Here is a 21,703-nt window from a genome sequence, read left to right as displayed (position 1 = left end):
AAAAAATACAATAGCCAATCAGCATCTGCAGTGCTGAAGTAATGCTTTGCCTTTGCTGTGATCTCATGAGATTTCAGTGAAATCTCATGAGATTTTATAGAACTTAAACTGAATAGGAAAATAACATGACTGTGCCTGCACATGCCAGATGCACGCTCCCTTGCAAGTCCTGGGACAAGCATCCTGGTTGGCTGCTTAAAGTCTCTTTAGAGTGCAGTGTGAATACTTAGGACATTTGAGGTAAAATATCTTCCTTTTTTGCATAGAGATGAGCAGGTGATATTTTCTAGTTGGCTTTTTACAGCTATGCTGCATCACTTTCATGTGCTTCAACATTTGGGTATCATATACTACAATGATAAATCACCATGATTTCTGCACTTTCTGACATCAACAGCTTCAATACGAATTAAGTTTTATTAACTGTGAAACATATTAGCAAATCTACTGCAGATTGATAATTTTGTTCAATAACTATGTCATGAAAGTGATCTGATATGATTTCTTTGAGGCTTCTTTAAGGGTTTCTGTTAACCAGACAATCATTTTTGGTTTAGATTCTTTCATATCATGCATCCGCTGCTGAAGAAGAAACTCTGGAGCTGCAGGTAACAGCGGTAAAAACAATTTTTATTTTTCTACAAAATATACCAATCATATAAGATAAATAAGTGGTTTCCAAACCTAATATCAGTGGGGAAAAAAAAGAACAGGCCAGCCCTCCTAACCTGAGGTGCCAATACCTGAGACACTGATTAACTAGCTGTGCACAGGCTGGATACCCACAAATCCCCGTCTTAGATTTGCGAATCACTGTAATAGGTAATTCAATTTATTTTGCTCCTTTATTTATGAGTAGAAAATGAAATGTAATTTAGATAATATAAATATCCCAGAACAACAGATCACATATTCATTTTTTACAATATTAGTAGATGATTTTTCTTTGAATTAAAGGTAGTGTTAACATTTACAAAACAAAGTGTTTATCATATATTGAATCTTATGAAGGTCAAAAAATGAATCACAAGGTGAATTTAAGCTACAACTACAAATACAGAATTGTAACCCCCAAAATGGTCCTCTAAATTATCTGGTGAATGACAGTAACATACTGCTTCCTTCCAGAAGATGAAAGGGACATTTCTAAAACTGTAGTTTCTATAACATTGCAAGGGGTAGATAGCATCAAGAGGTCCGTGAAATGATGAAAGAAAGCAAAAGTAGTAACCATAAAATATAATTATGACTCTTACTCCCTCCATGTTTCTGTCTGCATTACCCCCACCATTTAAGAGCTCCCAACATTTTTGCAAGACTGTGCCAGTTTGGGGGCTCTGTCCCAATATCCCTTCTGCCACACCTATTCCCAAAGTAAAACCAACAACCCTCCTACTTATATAAGAATTACTGATCAAGAGAAAAGAAAAAAAGGATTTGGTGTACACAATTGTGAACTAATATAGAAGTAAATAATAAAATATAACTTTTAATTCAGTTATTAAACTATTCAGTCTGGGAACTAGACTGTAAACAAATATCATTTCCTGGTAGATAGCAGGAAGCTCAGTATTATGTATTGGTGTAGTAACAGCAGGCTAAAATTAATTAATATTAGCCTGAGTGTATACAGTGGTAGTAATATAATTTCTGTAAGAATTCTATTCATACCTCATCCCTAGACCTTTGAGACTTATCCCACTGACCAACCTGACTCTACTACTAGCCTCCTGGTCCAAGATACTATCTGTGAAATGTTGGGTAGTATAGCCTACATACCCTGTGCCCTCCCCCATTGAGATCTTCTCTCATAAACATAACTCCTCCAAAAATAATTCACACAAAATATTTCATGTACACATGCTATTTATCTTACTTAGAAATTCTCTAATTTAATGTTGTAAACTCAAGCTTTACTCCATTCTCCATTAGGTACTTGGGTACCAGGAGTGCTATTATCCTGAGATTGTCTGTATATATGGCATTAACATTGTCTCAAATTATATCCAGTTTTCATTTTTTTGAAACCAGGATCAATTTTAGTCTGCCAAAAAATTAGATTAGAGATTTTGCCCCCAAACTACCTAGTCACCACACAAGTCAACCCCACAACCTCCCAGTCCCTAACATAATTAAGAAAGCGTAAAACAGCTTCAGCTAAGTGATTTAGGGTTTCTTCTAATAATAATAATAATGAAAACTAATATTTATAGTTAAGCTCTAAAGATGATATTTCCTGCAGTGTAAAGTACACTAGTTTGTTCCAGTCTCTTTCCTGCTGTAGACTATTTTCTTATTAACCCATGTAGAGTTCTATAGTAAAGGTCATGTGTTATGGTGTATGATTGATATTTCTTTATCCTTAAAGGGAACCATTCTGCCATCTGCACATTCGCTTAGGCTAACAGACTTCTACTTCAGTGATTTCGAGCTTTCTGACATGGAAACCACATTAGCCACAAGCCGAATGTTCACAGACCTCAACCTTGTGCAGAACTTCCAAATGAAATATGAGGTAAAGACTCCGGGAAAAAAAAACTCCTTCCTGAATCAAGCTGAGCTTTGGCGACTTGAGATTGTTTGTGACTGACTACTCATGTTATGTTTATGCTGGACACATTTATATAACAATGACCTTACTGAGGACGCAAAATACACACACTGTCCTGAAAGGCCCTGTCTGCTATAATAACATCAGACATGAACTGTCTTTGTGCGGTATTACTGCAGAATGCTTACATTTATATATTCTGTCACGTTATATAATCGTAATACTGTTGATCTTTTGAGTTTTTTTATAATTGAGTTTGCACATCTGCTTCTTATTTTCTTTTTTTACTCATAAATAAATAAACATCACATTTTGTTATTGCAAGCAAAATACATTAACAACTCTCTTCCCCCCTTGTCTCTCTCGAAAGACCCTTTGCAGATGGATCCTGAGTGTAAAGAAGAACTATCGTAAGAATGTTGCATATCACAACTGGCGGCACGCATTCAACACAGCGCAGTGTATGTTTGCTGCCCTGAAAACTGGCAAAATTCAGGTAATCCTAAATCCTATACGACATTCATGTTTAACTTTTAAACATATAAAGGTGTATACAGAGAAATAGCTGCTTTTGCCTGTTGCAACTGCCACCTATAATAAAAATGTCAGTATTACACTGCAGTGGCGTCACTAGGGTTGGTGTCACCTGGTGCGGTAACTCATGGTGTCACCCCCTCTGAACATGACACCCGAGTGTGGTCCACAGCCCCTGCAGCAGTGACACCACTGTATACACACACACCTACACACAAATATACTGTATATATATATATATATATATACATACACACACACACACACACACTATACATTTTATGTTATTTAGTATTAATTTAGAGAATTACAACTTTTAGTGACTAATCACAGACTGAACTGAAAATGTTAGGGATCAGTGTTTATGATAGGAAGAGCTTGATCCTTGCATGTGAGCTAAATTGTGAGCCTTGTAAGTTACTACAGTAAGGTTAGGCACATTAGAATTTTGAAAATAAATAGTATTTTACTTACACTACAGTATGATATTGGTTGTTACCCTATAATTTAGCAGTGTAAGGGTCTCTATTGTGATAGGCTCAGTGCCAAAGATTGTAGAAATGAGATTTCAATTCCTGAGTATGTAGCAATATAAGGGATAGTGCCTCTGACATTAGCCTCCAGATCCTTCACTGACATCTCTGTAAAAATCTTTGTCAAGTGCTGGAGATATAAATGTGTTTGTATGTACAGGGAGTGCAGAATTATTAGGCAAATGAGTAGTTTGACCACATCATCCTCTTTATGCATGTTGTCTTACTCCAAGCTGTATAGGCTCGAAAGCCTACTACCAATTAAGCATATTAGGTGATGTGCATCTCTGTAATGAGAAGGGGTGTGGTCTAATGACATCAACACCCTATATCAGGTGTGCATAATTATTAGGCAACTTCCTTTCCTTTGGCAAAATGGGTCAAAAGAAGGACTTGACAGGCTCAGAAAAGTCAAAAATAGTGAGATATCTTGCAGAGGGATGCAGCACTCTTAAAATTGCAAAGCTTCTGAAGCGTGATCATCGAACAATCAAGCGTTTCATTCAAAATAGTCAACAGGGTCGCAAGAAGCGTGTGGAAAAACCAAGGCGCAAATAAATAACTGCCCATGAACTGAGAAAAGTCAAGCGTGCAGCTGCCAAGATGCCACTTGCCACCAGTTTGGCCATATTTCAGAGCTGCAACATCACTGGAGTGCCCAAAAGCACAAGGTGTGCAATACTCAGAGACATGGCCAAGGTAAGAAAGGCTGAAAGACGACCACCACTGAACAAGACACACAAGCTGAAACGTCAAGACTGGGCCAAGAAATATCTCAAGACTGATTTTTCTAAGGTTTTATGGACTGATGAAATGAGAGTGAGTCTTGATGGGCCAGATGGATGGGCCCATGGCTGGATTGGTAAAGGGCAGAGAGCTCCAGTCCGACTCAGACGCCAGCAAGGTGGAGGTGGAGTACTGGTTTGGGCTGGTATCAAAGATGAGCTTGTGGAGCCTTTTCGGGTTGAGGATGGAGTCAAGCTCAACTCCCAGTCCTACTGCCAGTTTCTGGAAGACACCTTCTTCAAGCAGTGGTACAGGAAGAAGTCTGCATCCTTCAAGAAAAACATGATTTTCATGCAGGACAATGCTCCATCACACGCGTCCAAGTACTCCACAGCGTGGCTGGCAAGAAAGGGTATAAAAGAAGAAAATCTAATGACATGGCCTCCTTGTTCACCTGATCTGAACCCCATTGAGAACCTGTGGTCCATCATCAAATGTGAGATTTACAAGGAGGGAAAACAGTACACCTCTCTGAACAGTGTCTGGGAGGCTGTGGTTGCTGCTGCACGCAATGTTGATGGTGAACAGATCAAAACACTGACAGAATCCATGGATGGCAGGCTTTTGAGTGTCCTTGCAAAGAAAGGTAGCTATATTGGTCACTGATTTGTTTTTGTTTTGTTTTTGAATGTCAGAAATGTATATTTGTGAATGTTGAGATGTTATATTGGTTTCACTGGTAAAAATAAATAATTGAAATGGGTATATATTTGTTTTTTGTTAAGTTGCCTAATAATTATGCACAGTAATAGTCACCTGCACATACAGATATCCCCCTAAAATAGCTAAAACTAAAAACAAACTAAAAACTACTTCCAAAAATATTCAGCTTTGATATTAATGAGTTTTTTGGGTTCATTGAGAACATGGTTGTTGTTCAATAATAAAATTAATCCTCAAAAATACAACTTGCCTAATAATTCTGCACTCCCTGTATATATGTATGTATGTATGTATGTATGTATGTATGTATGTATATATATACACACACAGTATATATGTATGTATATATACACAGGGAGTGCAGAATTATTAGGCAAGTTGTATTTTTGAGGATTAATTTTATTATTGAACAACAACCATGTTCTCAATGAACCCAAAAAACTCATTAATATCAAAGCTGAATAGTTTTGGAAGTAGTTTTTAGTTTGTTTTTAGTTATAGCTATTTTAGGGGGATATCTGTGTGTGCAGGTGACTATTACTGTGCATAATTATTAGGCATCTTAACAAAAAACAAATATATACCCATTTCAATTATTTATTTTTACCAGTGAAACCAATATAACATCTCAACATTCACAAATATACATTTCTGACATTCAAAAACAAAACAAAAACAAATCATTGACCAATATAGCCACCTTTCTTTGCAAGGACACTCAAAAGCCTGCCATCCATGGATTTTGTCAGTGTTTTGATCTGTTCACCATCAACATTGCGTGCAGCAGCAACCACAGCCTCCCAGACACTGTTCAGAGAGGTGTACTGTTTTCCCTCCTTGCAAATCTCACATTTGATGATGGACCACAGGTTCTCAATGGGGTTCAGATCAGGTGAACAAGGAGGCCATGTCATTAGATTTTCTTCTTTTATACCCTTTCTTGCCAGCCACGCTGTGGAGTACTTGGACGCGTGTGATGGAGCATTGTCCTGCATGAAAATCATGTTTTTCTTGAAGGATGCAGACTTCTTCCTGTACCACTGCTTGAAGAAGGTGTCTTCCAGAAACTGGCAGTAGGACTGGGAGTTGAGCTTGACTCCATCCTCAACCCGAAAAGGCCCCACAAGCTCATCTTTGATGATACCAGCCCAAACCAGTACTCCACCTCCACCTTGCTGGCGTCTGAGTCGAACTGGAGCTCTCTGCCCTTTACCAATCCAGCCACGGGCCCATCCATCTGGCCCATCAAGACTCACTCTCATTTCATCAGTCCATAAAACCTTAGAAAAATCAGTCTTGAGATATTTCTTGGCCCAGTCTTGACGTTTCAGCTTGTGTGTCTTGTTCAGTGGTGGTCGTCTTTCAGCCTTTCTTACCTTGGCCATGTCTCTGAGTATTGCACACCTTGTGCTTTTGGGCACTCCAGTGATGTTGCAGCTCTGAAATATGGTCAAACTGGTGGCAAGTGGCATCTTGGCAGCTGCACGCTTGACTTTTCTCAGTTCATGGGCAGTTATTTTGCGCCTTGGTTTTTCCACACGCTTCTTGCGACCCTGTTGACTATTTTGAATGAAACGCTTGATTGTTCGATGATCACGCTTCAGAAGCTTTGCAATTTTAAGAGTGCTGCATCCCTCTGCAAGATATCTCACTATTTTTTACTTTTCTGAGCCTGTCAAGTCCTTCTTTTGACCCATTTTGCCAAAGGAAAGGAAGTTGCCTAATAATTATGCACACCTGATATAGGGTGTTGATGTCATTAGACCACACCCCTTCTCATTACAGAGATGCAAATCACCTAATATGCTTAATTGGTAGTAGGCTTTCGAGCCTATACAGCTTGGAGTAAGACAACATGCATAAAGAGAATGATGTGGTCAAAATACTCATTTGCCTAATAATTCTGCACTCCCTGTATATATATACACAGTATCTCACAAATGTGAGTACACCCCTCACATTTTTGTAAATATTTTATTATATCTTTTCATGTGACAACACTGAAGAAATGACACTTTGCTACAATATAAAGTAATGAGTGTACAGCCTGTATAACAGTGTACATTTGCTGTCCCCCCAAAATTACTCAACACACAGCCATTAATGTCTAAACTGTTGGCAACAAAAGTGAGTACACCCCTAAGTGGAAATGTCCAAATTGGGCTCAAAGTGTCAATATTTTGTGTTGCCACCATTATTTTCCAGCACTGCCTTAAACCTCTTGGGCATGGAGTTCACCAGAGCTTCACAGGTTGCTGCTGGAGTCCTCTTCCACTCTTTCATGACGACATCATGGAGCTGGTGGATGTTAGAGACCTTGCGCTCCTTCACTTTCCATTTAAGGATGCCCCACAGATGCTCAAAAGAGTTTAGGTCTGGAGAAATGCGTGGCCAGTCCATCACCTTTACCCTCAGCTTCTTTAGCAAGGCAGGGGTCGTCTTGGAGGTGTGTTTGGGATCGTTATCATGTTGAAATACTTCCCTGCGGCCCAGTCTCTGAAGGGAGGGGATCATGCTCCGCTTCAGTATGTCACAGTACATGTTTGCATTTATGGTTCCCTCAATGAACTGTAGCTCCCCAGTGCCGGCAGCACTCATGCAGGCCCAGACCATGACACTCCTACCACTATGCTTGACTGTAGGCAAGACACACTTGTCTTTGTACTCCTCACCTGGTTGCCGCCACACGCTTTACACCATCTGACCCGAATAAGTTTATCTTGGTCTCATTGGATGACAGGACATGGTTCCAGTAATCCATGTCCTTAGTCTGCTTGTCGGCAGCAAACTGTTTGCAGGCTATCTTGTGCATCATCTTTAGAAGAGGCTTACTTCTGGGACAACAGCCATGCAGACCAATTTGATGCAGTGTGCAGAGTATGGTCTGAGCACTGACAGGCTGACCCCCCACCCCTTCAACCTCTGCAGCAATGCTGGCAGCACTCATACGTCTATTTCCCAAAGACAACCTCTTGATATAACACTGAGCACGTGCACTCAACTTCTTTATTTGACCATGGTGAGGCCTGTTCTGAGTGGAAACTGTCCTGTGAAACTGCTGTATGGTCTTGCCCACCGTGCTGGAGCTCAGTTTCATGGTCTCGGCAATCTTCTTATAGCCTAGGCCATCTTTATGTAGAGCAACAAATTTTTTTTTAGATCCTCAGAGAGTTCTTGGCCATGAGGTGCCATGTTGAACTTCCAGTGACCAGTATGAGAGAGTGTGAGAGCGATAACACCAAATTTAACATACCTGCTCCCCATTCACGCCTGAGACCTTGTAACACTAATGAGTCACATGACACCGGGGAGGGAAAATGGCTAATTGGGCCCAATTTAGACATTTCAACTTAGGGGTGTACTTGCTTTTGTTGACAATGGTTTAGACATTTATGGCTGTGTGTTGAGGTATTTTGAGAGGACAGCAATTTTACACTGTTATACAGGCTGTACACTCACTACTTTACATTGTAGCAAAATGTCATTTCTTCAGTGTTGTCACATGAAAAGATATAATAAAATATTTACAAAAATGTGAGGGGTGTACTCAATTTTGAGAGATTCTGTGTATATATATACACACATACACACACACACATTTTATGTTATATATAATTTTTTAGAGAATTACTAAAGTGCTGTGCTGAGAGGTGTAACTCTAAACCGGCTACTTCTAACAAACAACTAACCACGGATCAGCCCCTCCTACATAACCTCTTGCCCAAGGAACAACAGAGATAACATGCAGAGTACAATTTAACCTCATAGCTACCAAAAACAAATGCAATGCACTGCTTGGGAGTAAACTAGAGTCCTTTCTGGTAGCCAAAGACTTAAATTTCTCTCTGCATGCCACAGTGATGTTTTCTTAGACTGCTGTAGGGGGAACCGTCAGCTGGGTCACCAGATTGACAGCACTGAACTGCAGACAGATATTGACAGAGAAGTGGGATAAACGTGAAAGGTACATTCCATTGCAATCTTACTTACCCTCTTAGATATCTTGTCATGTTCCACGTGTTACTTGCAGTTGCCGCCACAGAGGAGTGCTCTCTATAGTCCAGCCCCAACATGCATATACTGAGCTGCCAATCCCAGGATTAGTGTTGGGTGATGTGCTGGTGATTTATTATTTTTTGCTACCCGTTAGATTTTGTGCAGTATCTTTGGTAGCAAAATCTAATGGGGTAGCAAAAATAATAGAACACCGGCTGCTGCAATCTGTACTCTCCTCCTCCCTTTACCTCCCTGTGGTTGTTACTGCCCCACTCGCTCCCCGTCCGCTATTGGCACTCCCAGAGAATAGTGGTATGTGTGCTGAAACCTCAGCGCCACTAAACATAGCCAGACACAGTGGAGTCACAAAGGGTTGGTGTCACCCCTCCTCAGGGTGTCACCCGGTGCGGTCCGCATCCCCCTAGTGACGCCACTGTTACACTGATGACTATGAAAAATCTGTAGACAGCAGTGGCAGGTGGTAGAGAGAGGGAGAGAACAAAATAAGTAAAGAATAAAGGTTTAGGGTTTAATGAGCACACTTTCCTAGTCTATGTAGTAAGGAATTAAAAAATAACTTTTAATAATTAAATGTAAAAATTATTAAACAACCTCTATATAATAAATGAAACCCCACCAACCAAAGTAATAATCAAGTGAGATAAAAAGCGCATGCATTCACCCCCCTGTTTCCTGGCCGATAGCTGCAGTCATCGGCATCAGGTGCCAGGGGTGAAAAATCATGCAATATCACTAATAGAATACACAAACTAGTTTCGGCCCAAGTAGTGGCCTTTTTCAATGTGAATAGTAACAAGCAGAAGCCCCAAATGCCACCTTTTTAAATACAGGCATATTGCCTGCTATTCACCAATCATGATGCAGCATCCAGAGCCGCTTCTCATACAGCCTATCTACACTGTGTGTGGCTGTGGTGTGGGCGTGCTGATTCTGTGCATCACGATTGGTGGACAGATTGTGACATCACATAACAGAAAGGGAGGGAGAGACCATCTCACTTAAAAAGTGTTCTCACAGTAATTCTTAACAGCTGCTTGTCTGAGTACATTGAGAACAATTTTTTTACCTGAATATGGCCAAACATATTGGTGCCCTTGCATGTTAAAGTATTAGTGCCCTTACATTTTAACGTATTGGTGCCCATGCATGTTAAAGTATTGGTACCCTTGCATGTTAAAGTATTGGTGCTCTTGCATGTTGTTGGTGTATTTATATTAAAGGGACATTAAACACTTTGAGATGGTAATATAAAATGATAAATTGTATATAATAAAACAGCTCTGCAATACACTTTCATTATTTATTTTGTCCTCTTTGCCTGTAATTCCATTCTGAAATTGTGAGCTTTTCAGTTCCTGTTAGAAATGGAAGTGCAGAACACTGTTAAATCCAGCACAACCATTGGCTGCACACTCTAATGACCTATGTATAACTGTCCCTAATTGGCCACAGCAGAGAAGGTAACACAAGTTACAACATGTCTGCTCCCAGTGTTTTATAGACACTAAAACTTTACACTTATTTTGTTACTTTTTAAACAACTAATGAAACTTTAAAAAATACATCTACATGTTAGTCATGGACTAATCTTTTCTTTGAATGCATCATTCTATCTAGCATGTATTTAGTGTTTAATGTCCCTTTAATGTTGCCAGCAATTATATTATTATATTTAATTTCGATTAAAGTAATTCCTAAATCTCTATGAACACACAGATTATATTTATGTAGTAAACTGAATATCACTTATGGCCAGGTGTATGTATTAAGCTAAGTGATTGTTGCAATCTTAAAGTAATTTAACACGCTAAGAAAAAAATCTTTAGGTCAATTAATATTCAATTAATCATCTGGTACCTCTGTATTATGGACACAATATTTCTATAAATTAACCTGAACTCAAAATTAATCGCTTATCAAATATCACACTTACTTTTTACTAGTACTACTATAAATAGCCAGAAAGTTTAACCAATTCAATATATATAACTTATTTAACAACGTTTAGTTAACAATATAATCAAATATTTCAACACAAATCTTACTAAATCTCAATAAATCTAATAGAACTTCCAGAAAAATATAATTCAACTATCAGGCCAAAATAATCTTATGTACTTCAATTAAACAACCAGAGATTTAACACAATATTATCAACTCAACATCTATCAATTAATATGGCTTTAAATAAGTTCAACTTAACCACAATAATGAATGAAATTTCTAAAATATATCACAGTTAATAAAAATGAATTTGTGAATATTAATGCTTAACCCTTTTCTCAATAATAATTGACTTAGCGCTAGTATATTTAATATATTACGTAAATACACTGGTCTATTTAAAACTAGGTTGCAACTATCAAATACCTTTTAAATACCAGCTTCAATTAAACTACAGCAATAAAGAATATCTTTGATTTAAAATATTAAATTATAAAAATTGCCATACATCACCAGATACCAATATTTGAGAGTTTCAGTATCCCAGATTCCTCCTATTGTCAAATATAGGGATATTGCTCAAATTTTGGAAGATAAGTGAGCCCAATAATCTCTTATCCAGAAAGAGGATCCCATCAGGATTTGTTTTACAAAGGACTGTGTACACACATTCTCGTCACTCTGTAAAAATTGCAGCAAAGCAGGATTGCAACAAGGAAAACAGGCAAGGCTTAGTCAGTCACAAAAAGAAGCAGCAAGGGCCACTATCTTTCATGTGCAGAGCTTATATCAGTGATAAACTCTCCTCCCCATTTCTTAATCACCCAATGAAATTCTCTGGGTACGCCCTTAGCTCTCATTGGCTACTGATAATGCCACTTTGTGATTCAATCCCCATGATTGAATATCTCTGACTGTAATTCCCGTAATGTGGTAAAACAGAGTAAGTTAGCACTAAAAATATATTATCCCTTAAAGCCAAGCTATAAATTTGCCCCTCTCAAGTAGATATAAAATATCATGCACTCTAAAACACAATCTAGCTAGCAGTCCAAATAGGGAGCAAAGGATAAATATATGGAAGAACACAAATAATATATAAGAATTTGAATACATAAATATATAAAAACACAAGTATATACCAAAAGATTCTTCAGAAATACATACATTTTAATGAACAAAAATAAAAAGCGCTGATATATAAGAACAATATAGGGACGTCTCCCTTGGTGATGAGAATAAAATGTCTATTCAAAAAGGTACCTTAAAAGAAATCCACTCGAATATGGAATCAGAGGACAGTTAGTTACCATAAGATGAAAGGAGGTGTAATCACGTGATCGGAGTTCTCCAATGCCTCCTAAGCTAATAAACTCACGTGCTATAGAGTTCCAATCCTATCGGCGGTAACAATGTATCCACAAAGCCTTCAGCTGACTTGTAATGTGGCAAATGTCATTGTCATGGAAACTATGCGGTAGGCTTTCGAGCAGATTTATGTGCTTTTGATGCAAACAGTGATTCTTGATCTACTGTATAGGTGGATTCAATTCCAGCGATATTGCTCTTTTAGACAGCGTGGATAACTTGAATACACATTTCTGAGTGTATATGTAGAAACAACTTGACCTTTCTCCACAGTATTTGTAGATCCTCCCAGGAGCATTGCAGGCAGATAGCACTTTTCTGCAGGAAGGAAGGCGCTAAGCGCAGCCACTAGACCCAGAGGAATCCTGAAGCATGAAAGTGATATAGGGTATTTTTTGGCACTTTGTGCACAAAGAAATAACGCATGTGTTTTATTATACCTTTAAAGTACAGTTACACTCATAATAATACTGTCTGCTAAAAAAATATTTAAAAAACATATTGCATTAAAAAGTTATGAGGTCTCAAATATATAAGGTCTTAGGTGTTAGAAAATAAAGTTGTGCAAAGGGATTTATTATTGAGATACATACATGTACATGTCTAAATATGTGAACACTTAGGAGGTAAGGGAGCCCCCTGTAACAGAATACACGTATAGCACTCAAGAGTCACTTCTAAATATATATCTAGAGGATATAATGTGTGTTAGAAGGTAGTACCAGTTCCAAATCTCAGAAGGAGAGAGAGAGGGTGGAGATTGATTAATTAACATATAACTTTTAATAAGTAGAATAACGTTCAAATGTGAAGGGAAAAAAAAACTAAAAACACACACTAATAACTGATTCTGTTGTAATCACAATGTCAAGGAAAAACTGCAATGGCGTGCAGTGGCGAAAAGTGAGAAAAGTATCACGATGTGGGTCTTGAATAGAGTTGCAAAACTGTGGTCAGATTAGTTCCAATACCTGCCTTGTAATGAGCAGATATAAATTAGTAAAATTTCCTCTTGTATTGTGCGTTGCAACAATGTTTCGAGATGATATATACAGGATCTCAATATAGGTGTAAAAGCCTTATAAAGGATTTATAGAATCCTCATTAAATGTCTATAGGGATAAAACAGCCACTAATAGCCTTTTACAAAGCTCCAGTGCCCATGCCCCAAATACTATCAAAGCGTTACCCACTGGAGAATTTTTGCTCATGAGAGGAAATTGTTCAAAAGAACATAATTACAAACAGAGCCAAAGAACTGCAAGAGAGACTAATAGCAAGAGGTTACAGCAAAAGATCCATCAAAAAAGCTGAATTTAGAGCTAGATCAACATCGAGACAAACACTGCTAAAAAAGAAGCCAAAAAGAACAGATAACCAAGTAAGGTTTATAACAACCTAATACCAATACAAGGGAAATCTTGGGAATTCTAAATGAAAACTGGCACATTCTAAAATCTAACCCAGTATTATCAAGTGGGTTATAGAAGAAGAGCAAAAAACCTAAAGGACATGATAAGCCCCAGTCATTATATAGGACAAAGAACTAGAAGTGCCTTAAAACCTGGCTCATTCAAATGTGGCACATGCATCACGTGCAGCTCTATGCTGAAAATCAGTACCATCACAGATAGTTTTGGCAAATGCCAAAATCAATGCATTCATAGATTGCCACACAGAAGGAGTGATCTATGCTCTTAATGCAAGTGTGACAAAATCTATGTCGGAATGACAACAAGAAAGGTCAGGACAAGACTTCAAGAACACTTCGGGAATATTAAAAATGCAGAAAAAGATCTAAAAGAAGGTAAAAAGATTACCTCAATGGCAAGACACTTTCTACAGACCCACCAAGCTAAACAATCTGAAGTGAAATGCTTTGGAATCCAAAAGATAATCTTGGGAATTAGAGGTGGTAATTTAGAGAAATTACTACTCTGTGCCGAGAGTAAGTGGATCTTTCTATTAAATTCTGTCCAACCATATGGACTCAATGAACAGAACAATTTTGGTCCATTTTTGTAATAAATTACAACTTTGATGAGATTTACAAAATACTTAAACATTTTCTTCTATAGATACAATTCCATATATATACTGAACTTAACACTAGACACTAGTCAGATTGTATTCTGTAACATACTCAATTTCACATTTCATGCCACTACAATATTATGTGACACTTTTTACATAACACATTTTAATACCTCATGAATTTAATTCACAGTCCATGTTGAACTTTTAATTTGATTCATTGTTTCACATTCTTCATCACAATTATCTATACATTAGAGAATGCATTACTTATCATGTTTATCCCCACTTTCTGACCGCATCATTTTTCACACACTTTTGCCCCTTTATTTTCGCCCCTCCGTCATATTTTCACTGTTATCCCATTACACCATTATTTCTTCACACAGCCCCATCTCTCTTCACAACAGCCCCATCTCTCCTATCTTTCACATAGTCAAGCATCTTCATTTAGTCCATTTTTCCCTCATCCATCATGGTATCTTTTTTATCGTCTGAATTAACTTTACCAACTCCTAGCACGTATTTCACATATCACTGTAGATCATACAATGTTTTCTGCCAACATATTAGGCAGGTAGCTATATCACAGTCAGCTCCAATCTTTTGATTAATACGTTTTTAAATAAAGTCCTTAGATTATTTCATTTTGCTCATAATAATATCACATTTATAAATGAATCAATCCAATCCAAAAAGTAAATAAGTCAATATCAAGAAGAGCATCATCATTACACTATAATAAATAATCCTGCAATCAAAAACTCTCCTTGGATATTAGGATGCTAATGATATCCCAAGGATTCAGAATATAACGTTCCCAAGTTGACTTCATGAAAGTGGGCGGAGTTAATACTGAAAATGTCATAAATAGAGGCCAAGAGCGTTACGCTCGTGATACCCTTTGAGAAAGCTGTGTTAGATGTCGAAACATGTTAGGGACTTGGTGAGGAGTCAATGGAAACTCCTGTGTTTTAATATGCCGCTTTAACTGTTGTATCCACATCACTATTAGACTACTTTATCTGCATGGCATGTAATTATAATGTTGGGTGAGAACTCATTCACCATTATAGATACGGGTAACGTTTGCACTAAACTGTAGGCTCTTTGGAGTAATTGATTACTTGAATGCGAGTTGGTAAATCATAACGTGAACCACATATATATCATTCCCATCCGCAATCAAGTCAAACAAACATGGATAGCCAAAGCAGACTATCAGTTTTAACTATATGTGAAAGCGGACTCACTTTCATTTGAAAATGTATCAGATCAACAGCTGTTGGTAACATTACATCAACTACATAACAATTAGATGTTAGACAATATTAATAAATTGAGTATTTATCTTATACACTACTTTGCTTTAACTGCAAACTAATATAATGTGTATCTAACTGTTAAAGTGAAGGTAAACATTGATGAATGAAAGTCCGTTTTTTAAAAATACTATTAAAAACAGGGGCATTTTCATTCATCAAAGTTTACAAAACAGCCATTTTGATTAAAGACTTACCGTTTTTCTTTTCACAGCCAGATCAGCTTCCCCCTCCTGGAAATCCTCTCTTCACACGTCAGCAATGACTAATCCGGGTTCCTCCAATCACAGCATGGCCTCAGGCAATGAATACCCTGGGGGGAAAGCCATGATTGGAGGAAGTGCCCCTGTTTTTAATAGTATTTTTTTTAAAAACGGGCTTTCATTCATCAAAGTTTACATTCACTTTAACATAAACACATGCTCAAACTATTTAGGTTCAGGCTGGTGGCTTAGTAATAATATGACAATATAATACTATGATATAAGCGCACTTGCTTTCGCCTAAAAGTTTATCAACAATACACTCTAACACCAAGTTACCTACAATATATGTTTTTCTGATAGAGCATATATATGTTATCACTGAGCTATGGGATTAGTTAACTTTACACCGAATATCGGTTATTATTTGAACTCTCAATACATTGACACATTTTAGATACAATTGCCAATGTGAACAAAAACAGCAACATTGTTACCATTTGCAGGAACAAAACATTTTACGTGCTCTTATATATTACAGTACCTTAACCTCCTCTTTCACTGTGGGTCTAATGAGGATCCTATAAATCCTATATTGAGATCCTGTATATATCATCTCGAAACATTTTTGCAAAGCACAATACAAGAGGGAATTTTACTAATTCATATCTGCTCATTACAAGGCAGTTATTGGAACTAATCTGACCACAGTTTTGCACTTCTATTCGAGTACCACATTGTGATACTTTTCTCACCTCTCACCACTGCACGCCATTGCAGTTTTTCCTTGACATTGTGATTAAAACAGAATCAGTTATTAGTGTGTGTTTTTAGTTTTTTTTTTCCCTTCACATTTTAACGTTATTCTACGTATTAAAAGTTATATTTTAATTAATCAATCTCCACCCTCTCTGTACTTCTGAGATTTGGAACTAGTACTACCTTCTAACACACATTATATCCTCTAGATATATATTTAAAAGTGACTCTTGAGTGCTCTACGTGTATTCTGTTACAGGGTAAAGTAAATCATATATTAGAGCTACTAAGAGTCTACAAACTTCATAAGTAGTGCCACTGGTCTTTTTTCTTTTTCCAAAATGAATGTCTAAAATTGTATCTGTATACAGATGTACATATGTATATAGAGTATACCGCTCACTTTTTGGCCTCCCATGTAAACTCATAATACCGGCGCTATGGAAGTCCCATTGAAAAATTACTTTTTTTAAAGTTCGGTACTGACATTGCGTGACGGCCAAAAAGGTGTGCGGTACACCTATACCTACAAGAATTGTAATAGCGGTGTTAGGGAAAAAGCAGCGTTATGAAGCATAACGCTGCTTTTTCACTCATAGCGCCAAACTCGTAATCTAGCTGTTTGGTAGAAAAATCATGTGTTAGAATAATTACATACATCCTGCACATTTTCTTATATATTAATGTTTTCAAAATTTACCACAAGTTAAAAAGATGTATATGAAGCAAGCACCTTGAAATGGGCATTTTCATACCTTTTTAAGGATTCTCTTTAAGTGGAGTTGTAATCATCCCAATGTGGTTTAATAGGAGCTGCTATCGTTTCATTCAACAAATACATGATTTTCTCTAATAGATAAATATTAATTTGTGTGTATTTCTAATGCAGTTTTTTTCTTTAATTTCTAGAATAAATTGTCTGATTTAGAGATCCTATCTCTGATGATAGCAACATTATGTCATGACTTGGATCACAGAGGGGTTAACAATGCATTTATACAGAGGTAAGAATAGGCCATATTGTGTTCCTATGATACTGTTAATGTACACTGAGAATGCATAATGCATCCCAAACTATCTAGTCAATTCTGAATCAGTTTATTTGCATGCTTGTTTTAAAGGAAATTAAAGGGACAGTAATTCAAAATTAAACTTTCATTATGCCAATAGAACATGTAATGTTAAACAGTTTACTTCTAATATTAAATGCCGTTTGTTTGGAATTCTTTGCTGAAGAGTAAACCTGGGAATGTTCAAGAGCAGCAATGAACTACTGGGAGCTAGCTGAACACATTATGTAAGCCAATGTAAAGAGGCATTTATGTGCCGAAATTAATTATCAGCTAGATCCCAGTAATGCATTGCAGCTCCTGAGCCTACCTGGGTATGCTTTTCAACATAGAATTTCAGGAGAAGTAAATTTAATAATAGTAAATTGGAAAGTTTAAAATTGCATGCTCTGGGGCCGATTTACCAAGTGTATGGCGGACATGATCCGCTGTAGAGAATCATGTCTCCCAGACATCGATAAATGCAGACAGAACTGCTTGTGCAATGCCACCCCCTACAGATTCATGGCCAATCGGCTGCTAGCAGGGGGTGTCAATCAACATTATCGTATTCGATCGGGCGGATTGATGTCCGCCACCTCAGAGGAGGCATACGAGTTAAGGAGCAGCAGTCTTAAGACCGCTGCTCTTAACTCCTGTTTCCGGCGAGCCTGAAGGCTCACATGGAAACAGGGGTATATGGCCCCATTCGGTCCGTGATAAATTGGCCCCTTTGTCTGAATCGTAAACATTTCATTTTGACTTTACTATCCCATTAAACACCTATTGCTTTTGTGTAAAATCATGCTTGTCCCAAGCTCTCTAAAGTGGCCAATTAGCAAATTGTATAACCTGCAAATGCTGCAAATCAAATAGCTGGTATAGAAAATATAGGTAATTTGTGATAAAGCGTATTTCCCTGTTCAAATGTCATTCACTTAATTGTAAAACCAGTCTCTGGTACTTAAAACTTGCTGCCAATAACAATGGTATAAATGTCACTGGAGTATGACTGCTAAATGCCAGGTAGTGTCCACAAAGGGTAAACAGCTCACAGGATAAGTGTTGTATATATCATTCCATGTAGCAATCAAACATCCTCTATGAGGTGCACTTCACACACTTACCCCTCTCTGACCAAAGTCACCAACACATGCTAGACCTCCAGGGCTGGAACAAGTGCCATATCAAGGACTCAGGCGTAATATGTAAACCACAGCTTTGGTGTGGGATTATTCACTCAATGAGCCTTTGTCCCATGCGGCTGCTTTCAATACCGGTCTCTATTTCCAAGCGTGGCGTGTAACATCACTGGTCGCAATGGGGGTGTGTGGGTTGAGCTCCAATCCGCTCTCGCTGCTCTCACTACTTGTTTGCTCCACTGTGCGGTATAGGCATACTCATTCAGGCAGACAGGTAAACATACCAGGTGAGGTTAATGAGACCCTGGCAAAAAAGGACTCCTTGTAGTCCACAAATGATAAACAGAAAAGAAGATTGGGTCTCTCGTCAAGTTATAAATCAAAATGACTTTATTGTGTTCAACTGGATAAAATTCCAAAACCACCAGTACAAAAAACACAGGAGACAGCTGGCCTTACTAGTTTCGGCGTTGTGCCATAATCATAGACCTGTTGGATACTTGGAAGGGGCGTTCTTAAATTTATACCTTTTCACAGTCATTGGTAGGAGGGTGGTCTAAACCACCCTCCCATTTTAACCCTCAATATTACCGTGAAAATATATATATAATATTTAAAGTGGCCTATTTACATATAGGGTAGTCTAGAAGGAACAAGTTTAAGTAAAATCATAAATTTATGACACATAGGTGTAGAAAAACCTTATTGTGGGACTTTGCTGTAAATACCCTGCATATTGTGCTGTTATATTATTGGTTTAAGTTCCTTCATCTTTTTGAAATTATATAAGGCTTAGACTATCAGCCTATGTTGCAAATACCTAGACCTTATAAAAAACTGGGAATTTATGGAAGAACCTGAGTAGGGGTTAAATTGAACACTCCTTCCTATATGATACGTTATAAAATCGACAGGAGTGCGTTTTACCAATGCCGCAATACTATTGGATGCTTTTCGTATAGAACTTGTGTATATTAAAGGGTAGCAATTGGGCCTTGGTTTGTCAGTTTTGCACACTGAGAAAGGCTGCGAGGACAGCCGAAACGCGTTTGTGTCTATTTTAGTGCATACCCTTTGCACTTTTTTAAACATTTAACTGTAATTTGATGTCAGTCATCCCTGTCACCTGAAGCCGAGGTATGTTGTTATCAGCCAGGAAACAGTGGAATGACTGAACATTTACTTAGTTGTTAATTTTGGTTGGTTTTAGTTAGGTACACTAGGAGATATTATTCTCCATTTTAATTGTTTATTATTAAAGGATTACATTTTATAATGTATCATATAGGAAGGAGTGCTCAATTTAACCCCTACTCAGGTTCTTCCCTAAATTCCCAGTTTTTGATTATCATATATAGGGGGGCAGCACCGGAATTCCATTTATTCCTATTATCACTTTATATGATATTTTCTCTATATTATTCAAATACCTAGACCTATCACAATTGTATATTTATTAAACTGTCAATTATTATCATTATGATAGAAGATCATATAATTATAAATTTTACAATATACACGTTGCAAAACTTGAAATAAGATAAGTCAACATTGAAGAAATGATTATTCGTTATCCATAATAAGTTAAGCAATTAGGCAGAGTTGCCAATAGATGAGGAAAGTACTCACCTTAATAAACTTAATACATTGTATAACTCGTTCTGCCGCTTTGTGCTACAATGTAACTACAGGACCCACCATTGTGACATGCTAAAAGAACTAAACTGGCTGACGCTGGAATCCAGACGCACCCTCCATCTTTCCTGCCTTGTGTTTAAGAGCCTTTCTGGGAAGCTCCCACCCTACCTGAGCAGAATGCTCTCCCCGGCTGTTCCCACCTCCTGTAACCTACGATCCAGTACCAGCACATTATTTAGCTTGCTTCAATACAAAAAAAAAGCAGCTCAATCCTCCTTTTCCTACAGAGCGCCACAGTTATGGAATGACCTCCCGCACACTTTCAAACCTTCCCCAAGCCTAATATCCTTTAAGAGATCCCTCTCTATATATCTCAAAACAGAATGCCCCTGTCATGGTTGATTATATATTTCCTACCTGTTCTATGTTAATTTTTGCATATATTGTGTATTAATATTGTTTTGTATTTTATTGTACCCTATTGTATCAATGCAATGTTTTGTGATCCCAGGACATACTTGAAAACGAGAGAAATCTCAATGTATCTTTCCTGGTAAAATATTTTTATAAATAAATAAATAAATATTTAAGTGTATCCAACACCATAATATCAGCACAATATGTACAGATTTCTAGCATACTATTATAGTATGCTTATATATAGCATCATTGATAAATATCATGGGTGCCCTATATGGTTAGAATAAGAAGCCACATACATACACTTAATTCAGTAGTCTCTAATATGGACATTTATAGCTATACATAAGAGGTGAGTCTGGATATGCTAGAAGATGATAGTTTATAGTTAAAAGTGTGTTGAGAGTTTAAGCCACTATACATTCTTTAAATATGCTTTTGAACTAGATATGGGTATGCTCACTTTTAACTATACGCTAACGCTATCATCTTTTGGCATATCCAGACTCAACTCTTATGTATAGCTACACTATATTATAAATATGACCCTTTTTTTGTAAAAGTCCATATTAGAGACTATTGAATTAACCGTAGTATGCTAGAAACCTGAACATAGTGTGCTGATATTATGGCATTGGATACACTTAAATAGTGCTTTCCTAATCTATTGGCAACTCTGCCTAATTGCATAACTTATGGACAACCGATTGTCATTTCTTCTATGTTGATTTATCTTATTT

General features: G+C 37.4%; 1 protein-coding gene across 1 annotated transcript in view; it reads left to right on the top strand.

Annotated features, from left to right (window-relative positions):
- The window catches only part of PDE5A (phosphodiesterase 5A), a 530,049-nt gene that overhangs the window by 380,577 nt on the left and 127,769 nt on the right, over positions 1-21,703 (top strand). The window contains exons 11-14 of the mRNA XM_053703601.1: positions 558-617; positions 2,369-2,515; positions 2,922-3,047; positions 17,624-17,718. Of these exons, the coding sequence (XP_053559576.1) occupies positions 558-617; positions 2,369-2,515; positions 2,922-3,047; positions 17,624-17,718 (428 nt within the window). The remainder of the gene's footprint in view (positions 1-557; positions 618-2,368; positions 2,516-2,921; positions 3,048-17,623; positions 17,719-21,703) is intronic.

The sequence above is a fragment of the Bombina bombina genome, chromosome 2 (genome assembly GCF_027579735.1).
Source record: "Bombina bombina isolate aBomBom1 chromosome 2, aBomBom1.pri, whole genome shotgun sequence".
NCBI lineage: Eukaryota > Metazoa > Chordata > Amphibia > Anura > Bombinatoridae > Bombina > Bombina bombina.
This window is presented reverse-complemented; position numbering and strand designations above follow the sequence as displayed.